The sequence below is a fragment of the Coregonus lavaretus genome (genome assembly GCF_964263955.1).
Source record: "Coregonus lavaretus genome assembly, chromosome: 24".
NCBI classification, from domain to species: Eukaryota; Metazoa; Chordata; class Actinopteri; order Salmoniformes; family Salmonidae; genus Coregonus; species Coregonus lavaretus.
Window position 1 is genome coordinate 24,006,990 of NC_140011.1, and position 22,472 is coordinate 24,029,461.

The 22,472-nt window shown below is 44.6% G+C and overlaps 1 protein-coding gene across 2 annotated transcripts; it reads right to left on the reverse strand.

Moving 5' to 3' along the window:
• Positions 1-15: 15 nt before the first annotated feature.
• On the reverse strand, positions 16-7,896 carry LOC311099766 (rab9 effector protein with kelch motifs-like; the record flags this gene model as incomplete). Of its 2 annotated transcripts, XM_084140509.1 has the most annotated exons (8): positions 16-1,162; positions 1,341-1,490; positions 2,426-2,575; positions 6,296-6,457; positions 6,658-6,813; positions 6,998-7,152; positions 7,246-7,302; positions 7,701-7,896. In XM_084140509.1, 7 exons carry the CDS (start codon positions 7,296-7,298, stop codon positions 933-935), a joined length of 1,056 nt encoding a protein of 351 aa, XP_083996635.1. In that variant the 3' UTR covers positions 16-932. The 2 variants fall into 2 exon arrangements, with proteins under 2 accessions (XP_083996635.1, XP_083996634.1); XM_084140508.1 differs by lacking the exon at positions 7,701-7,896 and having other exon boundaries at positions 7,246-7,319.
• Between the last annotated feature and the right edge of the window lie 14,576 nt (positions 7,897-22,472).

Below are 22,472 nucleotides of genomic sequence, written 5' to 3' on the forward strand. Positions count from 1 at the left end.
ATGATGGGTAATTATATATTTTAAGGATGAGACACACCATAACGGACAATGGCTGAATGCAGCGGGTAGACGTCCTATTGGCTCTGACCACAGAACATCGGCTGTCATTTTCTGTTAATTTCCAGACTATTCTACATGTTGAATTGACCCACCCAGCGGTGATCTACTGCGTTCTGCCAACGTTCATGTGCTAAGTTTATACCCTACATAGGCAACACAATTGTGTTTTTGCGTTATGAATTGGGGGTCTGCACCATAGAGGACTCATCTTTGTATCTGCCATTCTACCATCAGTGACAGCATGAGCAGTGCCATTGAGGCAATCTCCATTTTGAAGTAGTCCATTTTCTTCTCGATTCACTGATCCCTCCTGATGACCCGGTTGGACATGACTCCAACCGCGTCACCAGGAGGGATCAGCTAATGAAGTTTAACATCCCACCCAGTTGACTACATTTAAAATGGTGAAAGCCCTCCAATGGAGCTGCCCATGCTAATATAGCCTTTTGGCCACTAGAGGCCTCTTTTGTTCTATGGCAGGGCTCTCCAACCCTCTTCCTGGAGAGCTACCCTCCTGTATGTTTTCACTCCAACCCCAGTTGTAACTAACCTGGTGCAGCTTATCAACCAGCTAATTATTAGGACTGTACCTCTCCAGGAACAGTGTTAGAGCCCTGCTCTATGGGCTGCAAACATCTGTGCAGTTTTGCCATGTATGTATGTGGGGTATAAACTAGGCTTTACTCCTAGCACTGAACTAACATCTGATCCATGATCATATGTCATTGGATGGATAGGCAGCTTATGACTACGGTTGGATTTGTTTGAAAACGGTGGCAAAATTAACTGTTTAGCAAAACTATTTATTGACCATACAATATTTAAACATTCAGGCACATACACTGCATTTCCCATAGCAGTAACTATCAAGGTCACGTTAGGACTGTTACAACACAGTCACTGTGTATGACCCCCTGAGTGTCCATCCCTCCAAACACAAATGCCAGCTGTATGGTCTCTGATGCTGAGGCGCTCTGAGCCTGGTCACCCTCTCCACTGCTGCTCTCAGGCCTCACTTTCCAGGGTAGTACACACATGGAGTGGTCCAGTCTGTTGGGTGGCACGTCCCCTTCAAACCTCAGCAGGGTCCAGCGCCTTTTGTCTGCACAGGATGAGAAGAGTTTAACAAAATACTCAAGGTACATTAGTATCACAAAACCGTATGGCTTTCAATAATGTATTCTCTCCAGGATAGATACATCAATGACTTGTGTGGCAATTATTACCTTTAAAATTACATCTCAAAGTATGACCATATTCATTAAACATTTTGGCCTCACCACACTGAAATCTGTACATTGCATTGCTGGCCCCTTCTGAGGTCATCCCGCCAAAGATGTAGATGTTCTTTCCGAGGGCCACAGCTGAGTGGGCAGCCACCCCCGGGGGGATGTCTCCTTTGGCTTGGACCTTCTCCCACTTCATACTGCCTAGATAAAGTGTAGCACTCAAATAGTTAACAGGACCAGCCATACCACTTCTCATGCCAACATAGAATTAGAGATTTCACTGGAACTACATTTGAGTCATTTAGCCCATTCATCTTAAGATATCACAATCGTATCAAGTACATTTTCACTCAGTTTTTATCAGCAAAGTCAGTGCTTTGGTTATCAAAACGTCACGCCAGGGTAAGCCTACATGTAACACAGCCCTTATTTTAAGTGCTTCAAAAATCGCCTATGGGAAAAATAAATGATTGAAACCATTTCTGTTTGACAGGAAGGTTTTATGGTTTTTATGACTCATACTGTGGTACTCCATTGGGGTGCCAGTACACAGAAGAACTATGACTGGGCTAAGCTAGGGGTGGGAGGGCCAAGAGACCAGAGGTGGTGGATAGAAGTGCTCGGGTTGGGATGTAGGTTATGAGCATAGCCTGAAGGTAAGGAGGGGCAGTTCCCCTTGCTGCTCCTTATGCAAGCACCACTGCGTGGTCTAAGGCACTGCATCGCAGTGCTAACTGTGCCACTAGAGATCCTGGTTCGAATCCAGGCTCTGTCGCAGCCGGCCGCGACCGGGAGACTCATGGGCGGCGCACAATTGGCCCAGTGTCGTCCAGGGTAGGGGAGGGAATGGCCGGCAGGGATGTAGCTCAGTTGATAGAGCATGGCGTTTTCAACGCCAGGGTTGTGGGTTCGATTCCCATGGGGGGCCAGTATAAAAAAAAAAATGTATTCACTAACTGTAAGTCGCTCTGGATAAGAGCGTCTGCTAAATGACTAAAATGTAAAATGTAAATGTCTTGAGCTTCGACTGGAAGCCATTCCATTCTATTCTATTCTCTATTACAACAGAGGAAACAATATAATACAACTAATGCAGGATCAAGTTCTTCATGTGTATGACTGACTTGAATACTTACTGGTGTCCAGAGAGTAGATGTCGCTGTGGAACTTCTCTCCCGCCACACCTCCATGGATATAGAGTTTGGATCCCACCGCTGTCACCATGTGGCCGTGTCTAGCAGGAGGATGTCTGCCCTGTGTGTCTGGCTGAGACCAGGTGCAGGAAACTACAAACGGAGACAGAGGAAAACACAAAATATCTCCTCCTAACTTTAAATTTCACTTTAAAGGCTGAATTTGGCCCATAAGCTTGTTGCCTCTAACTACTGAGCTTTTGATACACAATTGGGCTGGTTCCTCTGTAACTACTGTGTAAATGTGTTGTACAGTGCATTCGGAAAGTATTTTTTCAACCTTTATTTAACTAGGCAAGTCAGTTAAGAACAAATTCTTATTTACAATGACGGCCTACGACGGCCTACACCGGCCAAACCCGGACGACGCTGGGCCAATTGTGCGCCGCCCTATGGGACTCCCAATCACGGCCGGTTGTGATACAGCCTGGAATCGAACCAGGGGGTCTGTAGTGACGCCTCAAGCACTGAGATGCAGTGCCTTAGACCGCTGCGCCACTTTGTGATGGATAACAAACAAAGCCAACACATTTTGTCATTTAACTCTGTTGAATAAACAGCTCCTTCTCTTGTTGATAGAGACCAAGCATGTGTTTATATGTGTAATATGAGTGTAAATGTACAGTGCATTCGGAAAGTATTCAGACCCCTTGACTTTTTCCACATTTTGTTACGTTACAGCCTTATTCTAAAATTGATTTAATTGTTTTCCCCCCTCATCAATCTACACACAATACCCCATAATGACAAAGCAAAAATAGGTTTTTAGAATGTTTTGCAAATGTATATATATATTTTTTTTAAATCACATTTACATAAGTATTCAGACCCTTTACTCAGTACTTTGTTGAAGCACCTTTGGCAGCAATTACAGCCTTGAGTCTTCTTGGGTATGACGCTACAAGCTTGGCACACCTGTATTTGGGGAGTTTCTCCCATTCTTCTCTGCAGATCCTCTCAAGCTCTGTCAGGTTGGATGGGGAGTGTCGCTGCACAGCTATTTTCAGGTCTCTCCAGAGATGTTTGATCGGGTTCAAGTGCGGGCTCTGGCTGGGCCACTCAAGCACATTCATAGACTTGTCCCGAAGCCACTCCTGTGTTGTCTTGGCTGTGTGCTTAGGGTCGTTGTCCTGTTGAAAGGTGAACCTTCGCCCCAGTCTGAGGTCCTCAGCGCTCTGGAGCAGGTTTTCATCAAGGATCTCTCGTACTTTGCTCCGTTCATCTTTCCCTCGATCCTGACTAGTCTCTCAGTCCCTGCCGCTGAAAAACATCCCCACAGCATGATGCTGCCATCACCATGCTTCACCGTAGGGATGGTGCCAGGTTTCCTCCAGATGTGACGTTTGGCATTCAGGACAATCTTGGTTTCATCAGACCAGAGAATCATGTTTCTCATGGTCTGAGAGTCCTTTAGGTGCCTTTTACTAAGGAGTGGCTTCCGTCTGGCCACTCTACCATAAAGGCCTGATTGGTGGAGTGCTGCAGAGATGGTTGTCCTTCTGGAAGGTTCTCCCATCTCCACAAAAGAACTCTGGAGCTCTGTCATAGTGACCATCGGGTTCTTGGTCACCTCCCTGACCAAGGCCCTTCTCCCCCGATTGCTCTAGGAAGAGTCTTGGTGGTCCAAACTTCTTCCATTTAAGAATGATGGAGGCCACTGTGTTCTTGGGGACATTCAATGCTGCAGACATTTTTTGGTATCCTTCCCCAGATCTGTACCTCGACACAATCCTGCCTCGGACCTCTACGGACAATTCCTTCGACCTCATGGCTTGGTTTTTGCTCTGACATGCACTGTCAACTGTGGGACCTTACAGTGCCTTGCAAAAGTATTCATCCCCTTGGCGTTTTTCCTATTTTGTTGCATTACAACCTGTAATTTAAATTGATTTCATGTAATGGACATACACAAAATAGTCCAAATTGGTGAAGTGAAATGAAGAAAATAACTTGTTTCAAAAAATTCTAAAAAATAAATAATGGAAAAGTGGTGCGTGCATATGTATTCACCCCCTTTGCTATGAATCCCCTAAATAAGATCTGGTGCAACCAATTACCTTCAGAAGTCACATAATTAGTTAAATAAAGTCCACCTGTGTGCAATCTAAGTGTCACATGATCTGTCACATGATCTCAGTATATATACACCTGTTCTGAAAGGCCCCAGAGTCTGCAACACCACTAAGCAAAGGGCACCACCAAGCAAGTGGCACCATGAAGACCAAGGAGCTCTCCAAACAGGTCAGGGACAAAGTTGTGGAGAAGTACAAATTTGGGTTATAAAAAAATATCTGAAACTTTGAACATCCCACAGAGCACCGTTAAATCCATTATTAAAAAATATGGCACCACAACAAACCTGCCAAGATAGGGCCACCCACCAAAACTCAGGGACCAGGCAAGGAGGGCATTAATCAGAGGCAACAAAGAGACCAAAGATAACCCTGAAGGAGCTGCAAAGCTCCACAGCGGAGATTGGAGTATCTGTCCATAGGACCACTTTAAGCCGTACACTCCACAGAGCTGGGCTTTACGGAAGAGTGGCCAGAAAAAAGCCATTGCTTAAATAAAAAAATAAGCAAACATTAGGTGATCGCCAAAAGCCATGTGGGAGACTCCCCAAACATATGGAAGAAGGTACTCTGGTCAGATGAGACTAAAATTGAGCTTTTTGGCCATCAGGGAAAACGCTATGTCTGGCGCAAACCCAACACCTCTCATCACCCTGAGAACACCATCCCCACAGTGAAGCACGGTGGTGGCAGCATCATGCTGTGGGGATGTTTTTCCATCGGCAGGGACTGGGAAACTGGTCAGAATTGAAGGAATGATGGATGGCGCTAAATACAGGGAAATTCTTGAGGGAAACCTGTTTCAGTCTTCCAGAGATTTGAGACTGGGACGGAGGTTCACCTTTCAGCAGGACAATGACCCTAAGCATACTGCTAAAGCAACACTTGAGTGGTTTAAGGGGAAACATTTAAATGTCTTGGAATGGCCTAGTCAAAGCCCAGACCTCAATCCAATTGAGAATCTGTGGTATGACTTAAAGATTGCTGTAAACCAGCAGAACCCATCCAACTTGAAGGAGCTGGAGCAGTTTTGCCTTGAAGAATGGGCAAAAATCCCAGTGGCTAGATGTGCCAAGCTTATAGAGACATACCCCAAGAGACTTGCAGCTGTAATTGCTGCAAAAGGTGGCTCTACAAAGTATTGACTTTGGGGGGGTGAATAGTTATGCATGCTCAAGTTCTCTGTTTTTTTGTCTTATTTCTTGTTTGTTTCACCCCAAAAATTTTTTTGCATCTTCAAATTGTTAGGCATGTTGTGTAAATCAAATGATACAACCCCCCAAAAAATCCATTTTAATTCCAGGTTGTAAGGCAACAAAATAGGGGGGTGAATACTTTCGCAAGCCACTGTATATAGATAGATGTGTGCCTTTTCAAATCATTTCCAATCATTTGAATTTACCCCAGGTGGACTCCAATCAAGTTGTAGAAACATATCAAGGATGATCAATGGAAACAGGATGCACATGAGCTCAATTTCGAGTCTCATAGCAAAGGGTCTGAATACTTATGTAAATAAGGTATCTGTTTATTAATTTTTTATAGATTTGCAACAACAACAAAAAAACACTTTTTGCTTTGTCATTATGGGGTATTGTGTGTAGATTGATGAGGGAAAAAAAGTATTTAATCAATTTTAGAATAAGGCTGTAACAAAATGTGGAAAAAGTCAAGGGGTCTGAATATTTTCCCAAATGCACTGTATGTGTTGTATTGGCAGACTGATTCATGCACTTCCAACCTGTGTCGAAGACGTGAAGCTTGGGGTCCGAGACAGGTGTGGCCCCTGAGTCCCCTCCAGAGAAGACAAACAGTCGGTCCCCGACGCTGGCTGAGTTAGTGTGATACGTCCTGGGACAGGGGGGCGTCCCTTTCACCTCTACACCCTTCCACGACCCACCGTCTGGAAACGTAGCAACACAAAACCTCAGGAGACTAAAAGGTATGGGACATTGCTACTAGACACATTCATCCTTAACTGTTCTATGATACTACTCTCTAAAATAATCCATGCAACACTTCATTCTGTAGGCCTATACCTTCCGACTTAGCTACAAACTTTGACAACCATGTATTAAAATCAGACTATACAAATCTCCATACCTGTGAGTTGTAAGTTCTGGACACAGTTGCGGTTGCCACTCTGCTGTGCCCCAGCGAACACCCACAGGCTCTGTGGACAGCTCTCAGGGACAAAGCTGCAGTGTTCATACCGCGCCTCCAGACCCTCCCACCCAGGAATGTCCCACTCGTGACTGTCTGATAGGGTGAGAGAGACAAACATGGAACTGTCAATCAAAGAGTATATCAGGACAGATTGACGTGATTGGTAAGATAATGAGTTGACTCATTGATATGAAATAAAACATTGAAATTATATGAAACACAATAAACAGACAGGTGCCAGGCATAATATTGTGTTGATGTGACATTTTGTTTTTACCCAGGTTTATGACATGGGATTCTGAAAAGCTGCCATTAGGATTGGCTCCTCCTATGATCAGGACCTTCCCCTTGCCATCATCATCAGAGGGGATGTATATACAGGTGTGGCCCACACTAACTCCTGGACCTCCTCCTCTGGGTATCATAGCATACCTGGGGACAAAGACAGGAACACCATGTCATGAATACCAAATTGAAAGTCTAGTATAACTTTATCCTAGTTTATTGAACTGTACGTTTATTTACCACAGTCCTGCTTGTGGTTTGTCCTCTGGATCTAGCACAGGAAGTAATTCCATTATTCTGTGGGAGGCATCCATTCAGATGATCAGTAACAATGATGATGAAATCAGTTCAGGCATAAACCGGACGATTGTGTCCACTAACATTTTGGGGAAGAAAATGCTGCTGCTGTAAGATTAGGCTAGCAGGGGTCTCGCGAGGTCATCCTTCCAAATGTCGTCTCGTTGCACAAACAGAAGGGGAAACTTATTTGGCTAGGCTGCTGGATGTACCATGCCACACTGGGAAAGTTAAACTGGCTAATTGTCCTTAACCTCAAGGAGGTTAAGAGACAAGGCTTTTCGATCATCTTCATTCAATTTGAAAGGAAGACAGATGACACAGTTAATTAGCTAGCTGAAGTTATAAAGCATGAAATCAGAAGCTATCGTAGCTAGCAAGTTCATTCTCCCACTCACCCGCTTTCGAAGGCACAGTGTTATCTTTTGCACGTCGTTTAGCTGCTATGTCAATTATATGATATATAATATATCTACATAAATCAATATAAAGACATGTTAACGGTTTAGCTGCACGAAAATTATGTACTAGCTGCTTTCCCAGCTAGCTAGCAACAAAATGTCAGACTCAGAGTCCATTGTTGTGTCCGCGCGTAAACTACGTAACAGCGCTGTCGTCATGGATATTGCGCACGTGTAGCGTCTGTGTGCTGTGCCAATGTCTCCACATGAGGTCCCTGTTGTTACAGGACTAAATATCCCAACACCCCCATTACCCACGACGATGACTGGGAGGACTACTAATAGAGAGACACTGGGAAAATCTAAATTGCATACTCTTCACATCTTCCTCAACGTGGAGTTCTCTGAAGCCGTGCGACAGAGGCGAAAATAACTGATCCCAACCATGAAGGCTGCCAGAGAGCTTGGGAACATTGCTTACATCTGCTATGACATAATCATTGTCCACCCTCCCACCCAATAGTCTGGAAGGGGTGAGAGAGTAGCTCCAGCCCACATCACACTCTTACACTCACAAGTGCCTGATTGCCAAACAATGTTATTTTCTTGCTTTGTTATTTTTTTCTCTCTCAATATTATGAATATCTCGGATAAGCTTCCAAGTAAAGGGCCAAAGATGGCCCATATTACAGTTTTTGCCCATTGCTTACACACTAAAACCGAATGCTTAGACCAAAGCCTCAATACCTAAACTTCTTGTAGCATACCTTAAACACAGTGTAACCATAGCTTAAACACAATGTCAACTTTGCACTTTGTTTGCAATTCTGTAACACACTTATTGCGAAACACTACACACGTTTTCTTACATTATACACTTTGTTCAAAAACGAAATCACCTGTTATCATTGGGAAAACACTCTGTTCAAAATGCAAAACTCATCTGGCAATTGTATGCACTCACATACACACCTGAAAACACTTGCACAGAAAACAGAACACCAATCAGTCTGAGCCTTAGCACTACAAATAGGCCTCAGGTAAGCCATTTTTAGAACTTTGCAAGCATGGAGGCAATGAGAGTCAGAGTAAGAGGAGGACAAAGAGAGAGAGGAGTCGGATGTGGAAGAGGACGAGGACGAGGACGTGGAAGAGGACGAGGACCAGTGCGGAGACGTATATCAGATGACATCAGGGCTACTCTGGTGGACCATGTGATAAATCATGGCCTGTCCATGAGGGAGGCTGGGCAAAGAGTCCACCCTAACCTCAGTCGCTACACAGTAGCATCGATAATAAGGACATTCCGACTGGAGAACGGGTATATCTTCAAGTTTCTACTCCAGACTGTACCTACTGTATCTGTCACATGATTCTGTATCATATTACTGTACTAACTATACTATACAAAAATGGGTAGTGCTGTGAAGTACTGTATATGTAAAGGAATACCATTGTGATGTTGCAGTACTGTGTACAGTTTGAAAGTACAGTATGTGAAAAATAACCTAACCAATGACATCTTGTGGTGGCATTTTCTACAGAATGGTTGGACGACCTCCTCAAGGTGGAAGGGAACGGCTCTTCACTCAACAACAAGAGCTTGCCATCATTGAAATGGTGCGAGAAAATAATGCAATCCGACTTCGTGAGTTGCAACAACGCATAATTGCAAATGGAAATGAATTCAACAATATCAACAGGGTCAGCATTTCTACACTAAGTCGCATCCTACAGAAACATAACTTCAGAATGAAGCAGCTGTACAGGGTGCCATTTGAGAGGAACAGTGTCAGGGTCAAGGATCTGCGCCATGATTATGTGCAGGTATGTGTCACTTTACTTTACATACTATATATTGTGATGTGGGAATGAGGGTTTATGCTGCCACCTGCCCTGCCTGTAGCTTGTAGTTTTTGTCTATACTCACCCAACCCAGCCCCTACTTGTGTGAAAATATAGACATTGTAGTTACTGTATGTGTTTTCAGTAACACTATTCAATATTTTCTGTTACAGACAGTTCTGGAGTTTGATGCCGCCGAACTGCCGCATGAGTTCATCTACGTGGATGAGGCAGGCTTCAATCTGGCCAAAACCAGGCGTCGGGGCCGTAACGTAGTTGGACAAAGGGCTGTTGTAAATGTCCCTGGGCAGCGTGGGGGAAATATCACCTTGTGTGCTGCAATTAGTGTCCAAGGAGTCCTGCATCATCATGCCACTCTAGGTCCCTACAATACAGGACAGATCATTGCATTTCTAGATGCACTACATGCAGTTGTGCAGGACAGACCACAGCAGCCCAGGTTTGTTGTCATCTGGGATAATGTTAGTTTCCACCGGGCTGCTCTGGTCCGAGATTGGTTCAACAACCATAATCATTTCACAGTTTTATACCTGCCCCCTTACAGCCCCTTTCTAAATGCAATCAAGGAATTATTTTCAGCGTGGCGGTGGAAAGTATATGATCGGCAACCACATGCCCGCATGACTCTTCTGCAAGCAATGGAAGAGGCATGTGGAGACATTGAGGTGGGATCAATCCAAGGGTGGATTCGGCACACAAGGCGATATTTTCCCCGATGCCTAGCCTGCGAGGACATCGCCTGTGATGTTGACGAGGTCTTGTGGCCAGATCCGAACAGAAGGCGTGATCCATAAGCCCCCACGCCCCCCACCACACACACGCACACACACGCACGCACACACACACAAAACAAGTATATGTTTTCCCCCCAATAGCAATTTTTTTTTTACTTTTGTTTTGTTGCTAAATTTGATGTTAAGAATTTCTGTAAGAATGACTTTTTTTTTTTGTAAAAACATTTTTGTAAATACTGTTTGATTACTGCAGAAATTCTACTTTTGAGTTTTACAGAAGACAATGACAATAAAAATAGAAACACAAAGACTGCAGTGTTTTATATAAAGCCCATCAGTGTGTTGCTGGTGGTATGAAAGAGTAATTCAAATGTTGCTTGTGTGTATGGTTTTGTTGCAAGAATTTCATTTTTAGAAAGGAGTGTTAAGTTTTGATTGCAGTGTTTCATTTTGGCATATATGTGAGTTGTTAATCTCCAAGTGCTATGTCTGATTGGCTTGTGTGTTGAGTTTTGACATAATGAGCCAAATTCTGCAAAAAGTGTGCCCTCAGAACAGCATCAGTTCGTCCGGGCATGGACAAGGTGTCGAAAGCGTTCCACAGGGATGCTGGCCCATGTTGACTCCAATGCTTCAAATTGGCTGGATGTCCTTTGGGTGGTGGACTATTCTTAATACACACGGGAAACTCTTGAGTATGAAAAACCCAGCAGCGTTGCAGTTCTTGACACAAACCGGTCCACCTGGCACCTAGTACCATACCCCGTTCAAAGGCACTTAAATCCTTTGTCTTGCTCATTCACCCTCTGAATGGCACACATACACAATACATGTCTCAATTGTCTCAAGGCTTAAAAATCCTTCTTTAACCTGTCTCCTCCCCTTCATTTACACTGATTGAAGTGGATTTAACAAGTGACCTCAATAAGGTATCATACTGTAGCTTTCACCTGGATTCACCTGGTCAGTCTATGTCATGAAAAGAGCAGGTGTTCTTAGTGTTTTGTATACTCAGTAATATAGCCTTGACAGACATACATACTTGCAATTCCACTGTAAACGGAATTACACTTGAACTCAGTCATTTCACTTTAAAATGTATGTTTAATACATTTGTCATTATGGGTAATTGTGTGTAGATTGATGAGATTGAACATTTTTAATTTAATCAATTTTAGAATAAGGCTGTAACGTAACAAAATGTGGAAAAATCAAGGGGTCTGAATACTTGTGATTGCAGGTTCAGCTGCCTCATCTCAAGCCTATTATTTTGGGGTGCTGCTATAGGCTACCAAGTACTAACAGCAGTATCTGGATAATTTGTGTGAAATGCTTGATAATGTGTGTGATGTTAACAGAGAGGTCTATTTTCTGAGTGACCTGAATAAAGACTGATTTTCATCAAACTGTAACCAGTGTCTATAATCTGGTTCAGGTTATTAATCAATCTACCAGGGTGTTTACAAACACTACATGAACTACAGTTGACGTCGGAAGTTTACATACACTTAGGTTGGAGTCATTAAAACTCGTTTTTCAACCACTCCACAAATGTATTGTTAACAAACTATAGTTTTGGCAAGTTGGTTAGGACATCTACTTTGTGCATGACCCAAGTAATTTTTCAACAATTGTTTACAGACAGATTATTTCACTTATAATTCACTGTATCACAATTCCAGTGGGTCAGAAGTTTACATACACTAAGTTGACTGTGCCTTTAAACAGATTGGAAAATTCCAGAAAATGATGTCATGGCTTTAGAAGCTTCTGATAGGCTAAGTTACATAATTTGAGTCAATTGGAGGTGTACCTGTGGATGTATTTCAAGGCTTACCTTCAAACTCAGTGCCTCTTTGCTTGCCATCATGGGAAAATCAAAAGAAATCAGCCAAGACCTCAGAAAAAAAATTATAGACCTCCACAAGTCTGGTTCATCCTTGGGAGCAATTTCCAAACGCCTGAAGGTGCCACGTTCATCTGTACAAACAATAGTACGCAAGTATATACACCATGGGACCACGCAGCCATCATACCGCTAAGGAAGGAGACGCGTTCTGTCTCCTAGAGATTAACATACTTTGGTGCGAAAAGTGCAAATCAATCCCAGAACAACAGCAAAGGACCTTGTGAAGATGCTGGAGGAAACAGGTACAAAGTTATCTATATCCACAGTAAAACGAGTCCTATATCGACATAACCTGAAAGGCCGCTCAGCAAAGAAGAAACCACTACTCCAAAACCGCCATAAAAAAGCCAGACTACGGTTTGCAACTGCACATGGGGACAACAATCGTACTTTTTGGAGAAATGTCCTGTGGTCTGATGAAACAAAAATATAACTATTTGGCCATAATGACCATCGTTATGTTTGAAGGAAAAAGGCGGCAGCTTGCAAGCCGAAGAACACCATCCCAACCGTGAAGCACGGGGGTGGCAGCATCATGCTGTGGGGGTGCTTTGCTGCAGGAGGGACTGGTGCACTTCACAAAATAGATGGCATCATGAGGAAGGAAAATTATGTGGATATATTGAAGCAACATCTCAAGCCATCAGTCAGGAAGTTAAAGCTTGGTCGCAAATGGTCTTCCAAATGGACAATGACCCCAAGCATACTTCCAAAGTTGTGGCAAAATGGCTTAAGGACAACAAAGTCAAGGTATTGGAGTGGCCATCACAACGCCCTGACCTCAATCCTATAGAACATTTGTGGGCAGAACTGAAAAAGCGTGTGTGAGCAAGGAGGCCTACAAACCTGACTCAGTTGCACCAGCTCTGTCAGGAGGAATGGGCCAAAATTCACCCAACTTATTGTGGGAAGCTTGTGGAAGGCTACCCGAAACGTTTGACCCAGGTTAAACTATTTAAAGGCAATGCTACCAAATACTTATTGAGTGTATGTACATTTCTGACCCACGTCCCGTGTAGCTCAGTTGGTAGAGCATGGCGTTTGCAACACCAGGGTTGTGGGTTCAATTCCCACGGGGGGCCAGTATAAAATAAAATAAAAATCTATGCATTCACTAACTTTAAGTCGCTCTGGATAAGAGCGTCTGCTAAATGACTAAAATGGAAATGAAATAAATAAAAGCTGAAATAAATAATTCTCTCTACTATTATTCTGACATTTCACATTCTTAAAATAAAGTGGTGATCCTAACTGACCTAAGACAGGGAATATTTACTAGGATTAAATGTCAGGAATTGTGAAAAACTGAGTTTGAATTTGGCTAAGGTGTATGTAAACTTCCGACTTCAACTGTATATCATCCACAAGTATTGATCACATTTTTACTAATGCTGCAGAGCTTTTGTATGAAGCTGTATCCACACCCATTGGATGTAGTGACCATAATATAGTGGGTATATCCAGAAAAGCCAAAATTCCAAAGTTGACCAAAGTTTGGGCCTAAAATAGTGAATAAGAGATCACACAAAACGTTTTGTAGATGTACATTATTTTGGGGGTCTGATGTGTGTAATGAGGAGCATCCAGAAGCTGCACTTATGACATTGTTTCTTCCAGTTATTGATAAGCATGTGTAAAGAACATCACGCTGCTTGCTTAGCTAGTACCACTCCCTCCTGATTTGGTTTACACCGAGGCTCGACTCAGGGCTGCTGCTTTGCTAGCACATGTGACTGCCCTCCTGAAGCCGCCTTACCAATCACGCCATGCAAAAAGCTAGCTATTTGCTGGTGTAAGTGAGGAGTAAGTTTCATACATCCCCATGGCCTACACATGCACCTATTAAGAAACTGACTGTTAGAACTGTTAATGCTCCGTGGATTGATGAGGAATTGAAAAACTGTATGGTTGAGAGAAATGAAGCAAAAGGAGTGGCTAATAAGTCTGGCTGCACATCTGATTGGCAAACTTATTGTAAATTTAGAAATTATGTGACTAAACTGAACAAAAAGAAGAAACTGTTTTATGAAATTAAGATAAATATTATATTATATTGCTTTATAGTACTTTAAAAGAAGAAATTCAAGGAAATGTACAGTATTATACAGAGCCATGAGTGCATGGAACTCCCTTCCATCTTATATAGAGCAAGCGAACAGCAAACCTGGTTTCAAAAAACAAATAAAGCAACACCTCACGGCACAACGCCTCTCCCCCATGTGACTTATTTGTTGTGTGTACTGTATGTACTGACATATATGTGTGTCACGCCCTGACTCAAGGGACTCGTATATGTTGAGTCAGGGTGTGTATGTTCTTTGTTGTATATTTCTATGTTGATGTTCTAGTATGTCTATTTCTATGTTGGCCGGTGTGGTTCCCAATCAGAGGCAGCTGTCGCTCGTTGTCTCTGATTGGGGTCCATACTTAGGCAGCCTATTGGCACTAGTGGGTTGTGGGATCTTGTTCCGTGTAAGGTATGTTGTTTGTGTGCTACCTTGGACTTCACGTTTCGTTTGTTGTTTTGTCGTGTGTTTATTCGTTTAAATAAACATGTATGCTTATCACGCTGCGCCTTGGTCCGTCCCGTCTGTATACGAACGTGACGGAAGATCCCACCAAACGAGGACCAAGCAGCGTGCCCAGGAAGAGCGAGTAGCGATGTCACAGGTGGGCAAATTGTGGTCATGGGAGGAGATATTCGCGGGGAAAGGGCCATGGGCGAAGGTAAATGCCCAGGCAGGAGAGGAGAAACGGCGCCAACCGTGCCGACGACGGAGACCCGAGAGGCAACCCCAATAAAACATTTTTTGGGGGGGCACACGGTGTGGACGACGAGGCAGCAGGAGGCCGGTAAAGGGCGGATCTGCAGGTTAGGAGAGGAGGCCACCATGTTACGGGGGCTATTGGTTCAGAGGGAGCAGGAGTTATTCGGTCAGAAGGAGGAGCTACAGGAGGCAAAAAGGGAGAAGGAAGGTGTAGAGGCACAGCGAGAGGAGCTGGTTAGACAGCAGAAGGAGCGGGGGTTTATAAAGGAACCCAGTCCTGCTCCTCGCACCAAGCAAGTGGTGCGTGTCGCCAGTCCGGTACGGCCCGTTCCTGCTCCCCGCACTAAGCCAGTGGTGCGTGTTCCCAGTACGGCCCGACCCGTTCCTGCTCCCCGCACTAAGCCAGTGGTGTGTGTTCCCAGTACGGTCCGGCTCGTTCCTGTCCCTCGCACCAAGCCAGTGGAGCGCGTCGTCAGCCCGGCCCGGCCTGTTCCTGCCCCTCGCACCAAACCAGTGGTGCGCGTCGCCAGCCCGGCCCGGCCTGTTCCTGTCCCTCGCACCAAGCCTGTGGTGCGCGTCGCCAGCCCGGCTCGGCCTGTTCCTGCCCCTCGCACCAAGCCAGTGGTGCGCGTCGCCAGCCCGGCCCGGCCTGTTCCTGCCCCTCCCACCAAGCCAGTGGTGCGCGTCGCCAGCCCGGCCCGGCCTGTTCCTGCCCCTCGCACCAAGCCAGTGGTGCGCGTCGCCAGCCCGGCCCGGCCTGTTCCTGCCCCTCGCACCAAGCCAGTGGTGCGCGTCGCCAGCCCGGTCCGGCCTGTTCCTGCTCCTCGCACCAAGCCAGTGGTGCGTGTGTCCAGTCCGGCACGGCCCGTGCCTGTCCCACCGGTGCCTGGTTCGGCACCGGTCAGCTGCTCCACTCCGGAGCCAGAGCAGTCCGCTCCACCGGTGCCTGATCCAGCTCCGGTTAGCTGCTCCACTCCGGAGCCAGATTAATCCGCTCCACCGGGGTCTAGTCCAGCTCCGGTCAGCGGATCCACTCCGGAGCCAGAGCAGTCCGCTCCACCGGTGCCCAGTTCAGCTCCGGTCAGCTGCTCCACTCCGGAGCCAGAGCAATCCGCTCCACCGGGGTCCAGTCCAGCTCCGTTCAGCGGCTCCACTCCGGAGCCAGAGCAGTTCGATCCACCGTCGTCGGGTCCAGCTCCAGTCAGCGGTTCCAGTCCAGACCCAGACGTCAGCCCCTCTCCAGGTTCGGGGTCTCCCACACCAGGGTCCAGACAGGGCTTGGTACTTCGTGGGAGGAAGGAGAGGGGAAGCAGCGCGCCGAGGTCCAGACCAGACCAGGGGCGCAACAGGGAGGTGGAGAGTAAGTGGTGGTCACGCCCGGAGCCGGATCCGCCTCCGAGGCGGAATGCCCACACGGCCCCTACCCTGTTATGTTTATGTGGCGCGGTCGGAATCCGCACCTTTGGGGGGGGGGGGTACTGTCACGCCCTGACTCAAGGGACTCGTATATGTTGAGTCAGGGTGTGTATGTTCTTTGTTGTATATTTCTATGTTGATGTTCTAGTATGTCTATTTCTATGTTGGCCGGTGTGGTTCCCAATCAGAGGCAGCTGTCGCTCGTTGTCTCTGATTGGGGACCATATTTAGGCAGCCTATTGGCACTAGTGGGTTGTGGGATCTTGTTCCGTGTTAAGGTATGTTGTGCTGCGCTGCCTTGGACTTCACGTATCGTTTGTTTAGTCGTTGTGTTTATTCGTCAATAAACATGTATGCATATCACGCTGCGCCTTGGTCCGTCCCGTCGATGAATGATCGTGACAATGTGTAACTGATAGATGCACACACACACCACATGTTAATGTTTTTAAATGTATGTAAATGTTTAAGTATTTTGTCTGTAATGTCTTTTTCGTTATGTATCGGACCCCAGTAAGACTAGCTGTTGGCATCGGCTAATGGGGATCCTAATAAATCCAATAAATCAAAAATGAAATTATGGGCAGAAAGACTAATTGAACTCCATCTTTCATTGAATCAGAAGGCTCATTCATCACAAACCCTTTTGATGTTGGCAATTATTTTAATGACTATTTCATTGGCAAAGTGGGCAAACTCAGGCATTAATTGCCAACAACAAACTATCATGCATAACAGACCTAATGATGAAAGAAAGGCATTGTCATTTTGAATTCTGTAAAGTTAGTGTGGGAAACCAACTGGTATTTACATTTATATTTACATTACATTTTAGTCATTTAGCAGACGCTCTTATCCAGAGCGACTTACAGTTAGTGAGTGCATACATTTTCATACTTTTTTTCGTGCAACTTAGATGGAAAGCTACTCAGGATGGTAGTGGACTGTATTGCCACTCCTGTTTGTCATATCTTTAATCTGAGTCTGGAGAAAAGTGTTTGTCCTCAGACCTGTAGGGAAGCTAAAGTCATTCCGCTACCCAAGAATGGTAAAGCGCTCTTTACTGGTTCTAACAAATCAGCTGAATCTGGTGATGAATGACGTGGCTGTTGAGCAAGTTGAGGACACTAAACTTCTTGGTGTCACCTTAGACTGTAAATTATCATGGTCAAGGCATATTGATTCAATTGTTGTTAATATGGGGAGAGGTCTATGATAAAGAGATGCTCAGCATTTTTTAAATCACAGTCGACCGAACAAATCCTGCAGGCTCTAGTTTTATCTGATCTTGACTATTGCCCGGTGATATGGTAAAGTGCTGCAAAGAAGGACCTAGAAAAGCTGCAGCTGGCCCAGAACAGAGCAGCACGTTTTGCCTTTCAATGTATATAGAGGGCTAATGTCAACAACATGAATGTCATTCTCACTTTGCTCAAAGTAGAGGAGGGATTGACTGCATCAATTCTTGTTTCTGTGAGAAACATTATTGTGTTGAAAGTCCCAAATTGTCTGTAAAATGAACTTACGTACACTGAGTGTACAAAACATTAAGGACACCTTCCTAATATTGAGTTTTGTATACTCCGTGTATAGCTTTGACAGACATACGTATGGGCAATTCCACTGTAACGGAATTACACTTTAACTCAGTCTTTTCACTTTAAAACGTATGCCAAACAAAAAACATTGATTTCAAAGTTTAACAAACCATACAACTCTATCCACAAGGACTAATTTTAAACATTTCCACTGAACATTTGTGAAAAATGAATTTTGTGGAAGATCTGTGCAGATGCAAACTTTGATAACGGAATAACAGTAAAATCTCCCTCAGGTTTTCATGCGACTACTTTACAGTAAGTGAAGTGGATTTACATCCGGTAACGGAAATTACGGTTACGAAATTACATCATGGGTCCCTGATCTGTACTACACAGAAATGCATAGTTATGGATATGAATGTCATTCTCCTTGTTTCACAAGTTTGAACATCACAGCACAGCACAGCACAGTATAGTACAGTAGAGTACATTGTTGTACAATACAGCACAGTAGAGTAGGGTAGAGTAGAGTTCAGTACAGTGTAGTAGAGTATAGTTCAGGACAGTAGTGTACAGTACAATATACTGTACGCTACTGTAATGTACTGCACTATACTATACTTTTCTTTACTGTACTGTATTGCACTGTACTTTACTACTGTATTGTATTGAACTGTACTCCACTGTGCTCTACTCACTGTATTGTGCTGTACTGCACTGTATCTAGTACTGTATTGTATTGTAATGTACTCTACTGTACTCTACTCATTGTATTGTACTGTTCTGTACTTAGCTATCCAAATATGTAAAACATATGTCTATGATAGTTTCAGATTTCGTCAAGTCCGGTCTGTCTGTGGACATTAACATCAAGGCCAGGGTGGACTGACCATATTTCAACTACTTTTCAACGTCCATGGACGTCCGGTGTCGGTCGGTGGTCAGTGGGTGAGGATGCTGGTTAAAGTAAATGGGAAGAGTTCGGGCTCATGGGTAGGTGTCATTAAGTGCTGGGAGAAGTGACATTAACTGGAGAGTGAGCGAGAAAGGCTGAGAGAGAGAGAGAGAGAGAGGGATTATCCAGACTCAGACTGTTTTACAACTCTTGGTTTGACCACCAGACAACAGAAAAAGAAAGAAAACAGTTATCATCTGAACACAACAGTATGCCAATGGAAGGGAGGACAGTAGCACATAATAACCACTTAATAATTCATAAACAAAATTGATATACACTACATATACAAAAGTATGTGGACACTTTGTGGATTTGCCTATTTTAGCCACGCCCGTTGCTGACAGGTGTATGAAATCGAGCACACAGCCATGCAATCTCCATAGACAAAAATTGGCAGTAGAATGGCCTTACTGAAGAGCTCAGTGACTTTCAACATGGCACCGTCATAGGATGCCACCTTTCCAACAAGTCAGTTCGTCACATTTCTGCCATGCTGGAGTTGCCCCGGTCAACTGTAAATGCTGTTATTGTGAAGTGCAAACGTCTAGGAGCAACAGCGGCTCAGCCACGAAGTGGTAGGCCACACAAGCTCACAGAACGGGACCGCCGAGTGCTGAAGCGAATAGCGCATAAAAATCGTCTACCCTCAGTTGCAACATTCACTACCGAGTTCCAAACTGCCTCTGGAAGCAACGTCAGTACAATAACTGTTAGTCGGGAGCTTCATGAAATGGGTTTCCATGGCCGAGCAGCCTCACACAAGCTTAAGATCACCATGTGCAATGCCAAGCATCGGATGGAGTGGTTTAAAGCTCGCCGCCATTGGACTCTGGAGCAGTGGAAATGCGTTCTCTGTAGGCATGAATCACGCTTCACCATCTGGCAGTCTGACGGACAAATCTGGGTTTGGCGGATGCAAGGAGAATGCTACCTGCCCCAATGCATAGTGCCAAATGTAAAGTTTGGTGGAGTAGGAATAATGGTCTGGGGCTGTTTTTCATGGTTCGGGCTAGGCCCCTTAGTTCCAGTGAAGGGAAATCTTAATGCTACAGCATATAATGACATTCTAGATGATTCTGTGCTTCCAACTTTGTGGCAACAGTTTCGGGAAGGCCCTTTCCTGTTTCAGCATGACAATGCCCCTGTGCACAAAGCGAGGTCTATACAGAAATGGTTTGTCGAGATCGGTGTGGAAGAACTTGACTGGCCTGCACAGAGCCCTGACCTCAACCCCATCGAACACTTTTGGGATGAATTGGAACACCGATTGCGAGCCAGGCCTAATCGCCCAACATCAGTGCCTGATCTCACTAATGCTCTTGTGGCTGAATGGAAGCAAGTCCCCGCAGCAATGTTCCAACATCTAGTGGAAAGCCTTCCCAGAAGAGTGGAGGCTGTTATAGCAGCAAAGGAAGACCAACCCCATATTAATGCCGATGATTTTGGAATGTGATGTTCGACGAGCAGGTGTCCACATACTTTTGGTCATGTAGTGTAAGTAAAATCAACATTTACATCAACATTATTGGGTTTTGATGTATATCTGATACCTTTTTTTAACTTTTTCTGGTAGATGATTTTTAAGGTCCTTTATCCATCTGTTTACCCAGAAATCAAAGCCTTTACTTATGCTTAGTTTTTAAGATGGAAAATGGTAGAAAAATGTTTCTATGCCGTAATATAGACTCTTAGCTTTCATTTGACACCCAATTTGATATGCTCCTATAATCCTCACATGCTGGTGCTCATGGGTCCTTTTTGATGGAAATGCCCTTACCCCACCAGACATGCCACCAGGGGTCTCTTCACAGTCCCCAAATCCAGAGGCAGTGTACAGTATTATATAGAGCCATGATCGCATGGAACTCCCTTCCATCTCAAATTACTCAAGCAAACAGCAAAATTTGCTTTAAAAAAAGGAGTAAAATAACACCTCACAGCAGAACGCCTCTTCCCTATCTGACCTAAATAACGCTTACGCATATGTATAGGTACTGATGTGTGGGTAACTGTCAGTAATGTGTGTAACTGTTCTTATCTATTGATGTTCGGTATTATGTCAATCAATCAATCAAATGTATTTATAAAGTCCTTTTTACATCAGCAGATGTCACAAAGTGCTTATACAGAAACCCAGACTAAACCCCCAAAGAGCAAGCAATGCAGATGTAGAAGCATGGGGGCTAGGAAAAACTCCCTATGAAGGCAGGAACCTAGGAAGAAACCTAGAGAGGAACCAGGCTCTGAGGCGTGGCCAGTCCTCTTCTCTTCTGGCTGTGCCGGGTGGTGATTATGAGAGTACATGGCCATTAAGGCCAGATCGTTCTTCAAGACATTCAAACGTTCATAGATGACCAGCAGGGTCAAATAATAATCACAGTGGTTGTAGAAGATGCAACAGCTCAGCACCTCAGGAGTAAATGTCAGTTGGCTTTTCATAGCCGAGCATTCAGAGGTCTAGACAGCAGATGCGGTAGAGAGGGAGAGAGAGACAGAGGGAGAGAGCGAGAGAGGGAGAGGGAGATACGTTTTATGTTTTGTGTGGACCCCAGGAAGAGTAGCTGCTTCTTCAGCAACAGCTAATGGGGAGCCGAATATAATACTAAATACTTGCTTCCTCTCTCCTCGTCTCCTTCTCAAAACCCATTGGAGGAGAAGGTCAGAGGGGAGGAACCTCTGGCTTTCTAATCCCATGCGTTTTGAGAAGGAGACAAGGAGAGAGGACACGAGGTATGCAATTGAAAACTTCCCTATGGCTTCGGAGGTAGGATGGCAATTGTTTAACTAGGAATCGATCACACACACACACACGCACAAACGCACGCACGCACACACACGCAAAATCTGTCAAATCCAGTCTCCACTTTCAGTCCAGCCATAGATGGTATTGAAGTGATGGGGTCTCCGTCTCTCTATGGAAGGGTAATCATTTTAAAGATATTCTGTCGCATAGAGAGTGCAGTTTCCATCTCCCAAAATACCCTTTTAATTCAACTGCTCTATGTGCGTCTTAATTAAATAATGTCATTGAGTGTGGATTTGCTAGGCCAGACCCAGCCGTGACCGAGCCACTGTCATATACATCAGGCACACCTTGCCCAAGACTCATCTTCTATTCTTCCTTCACTTTAGGTTAACTGGGGTTGCTTGGATTTAGGCTGGGGTATTTGGCTTCTGCGTTTTTCCGCATCTTCCCCTCTCTCGACTCGACCTAAATGAGAGGCTGAATAATGTGGAGCCCCTCTGGCTAGTAGTGTGTATGTCAGTGTGTGTGCATGTGCTCTTGTGAGTTGTGTGTGAGTATGTACTGTGTGAGTATGTACAGTGTGTGTATGTACTATGTGTGTATGTACTTTGTGTGTATGTAACATTGCAAGAATGTTTGTTTCTAATGATGTCTGTTTGCAAGCACATATGGCAGGTGCTCTGGGCCTGCAGGGAACCTACGTCTGCTGTGCAGACCAGATTCAACACATTTCAACTTTGAATATGGATGTCCACTATTCATCTCATTCTCTTTAAACTAAAATAAATTGGTCATTAATTAATTTACCCATATTTGGAACATAGAGGCTAG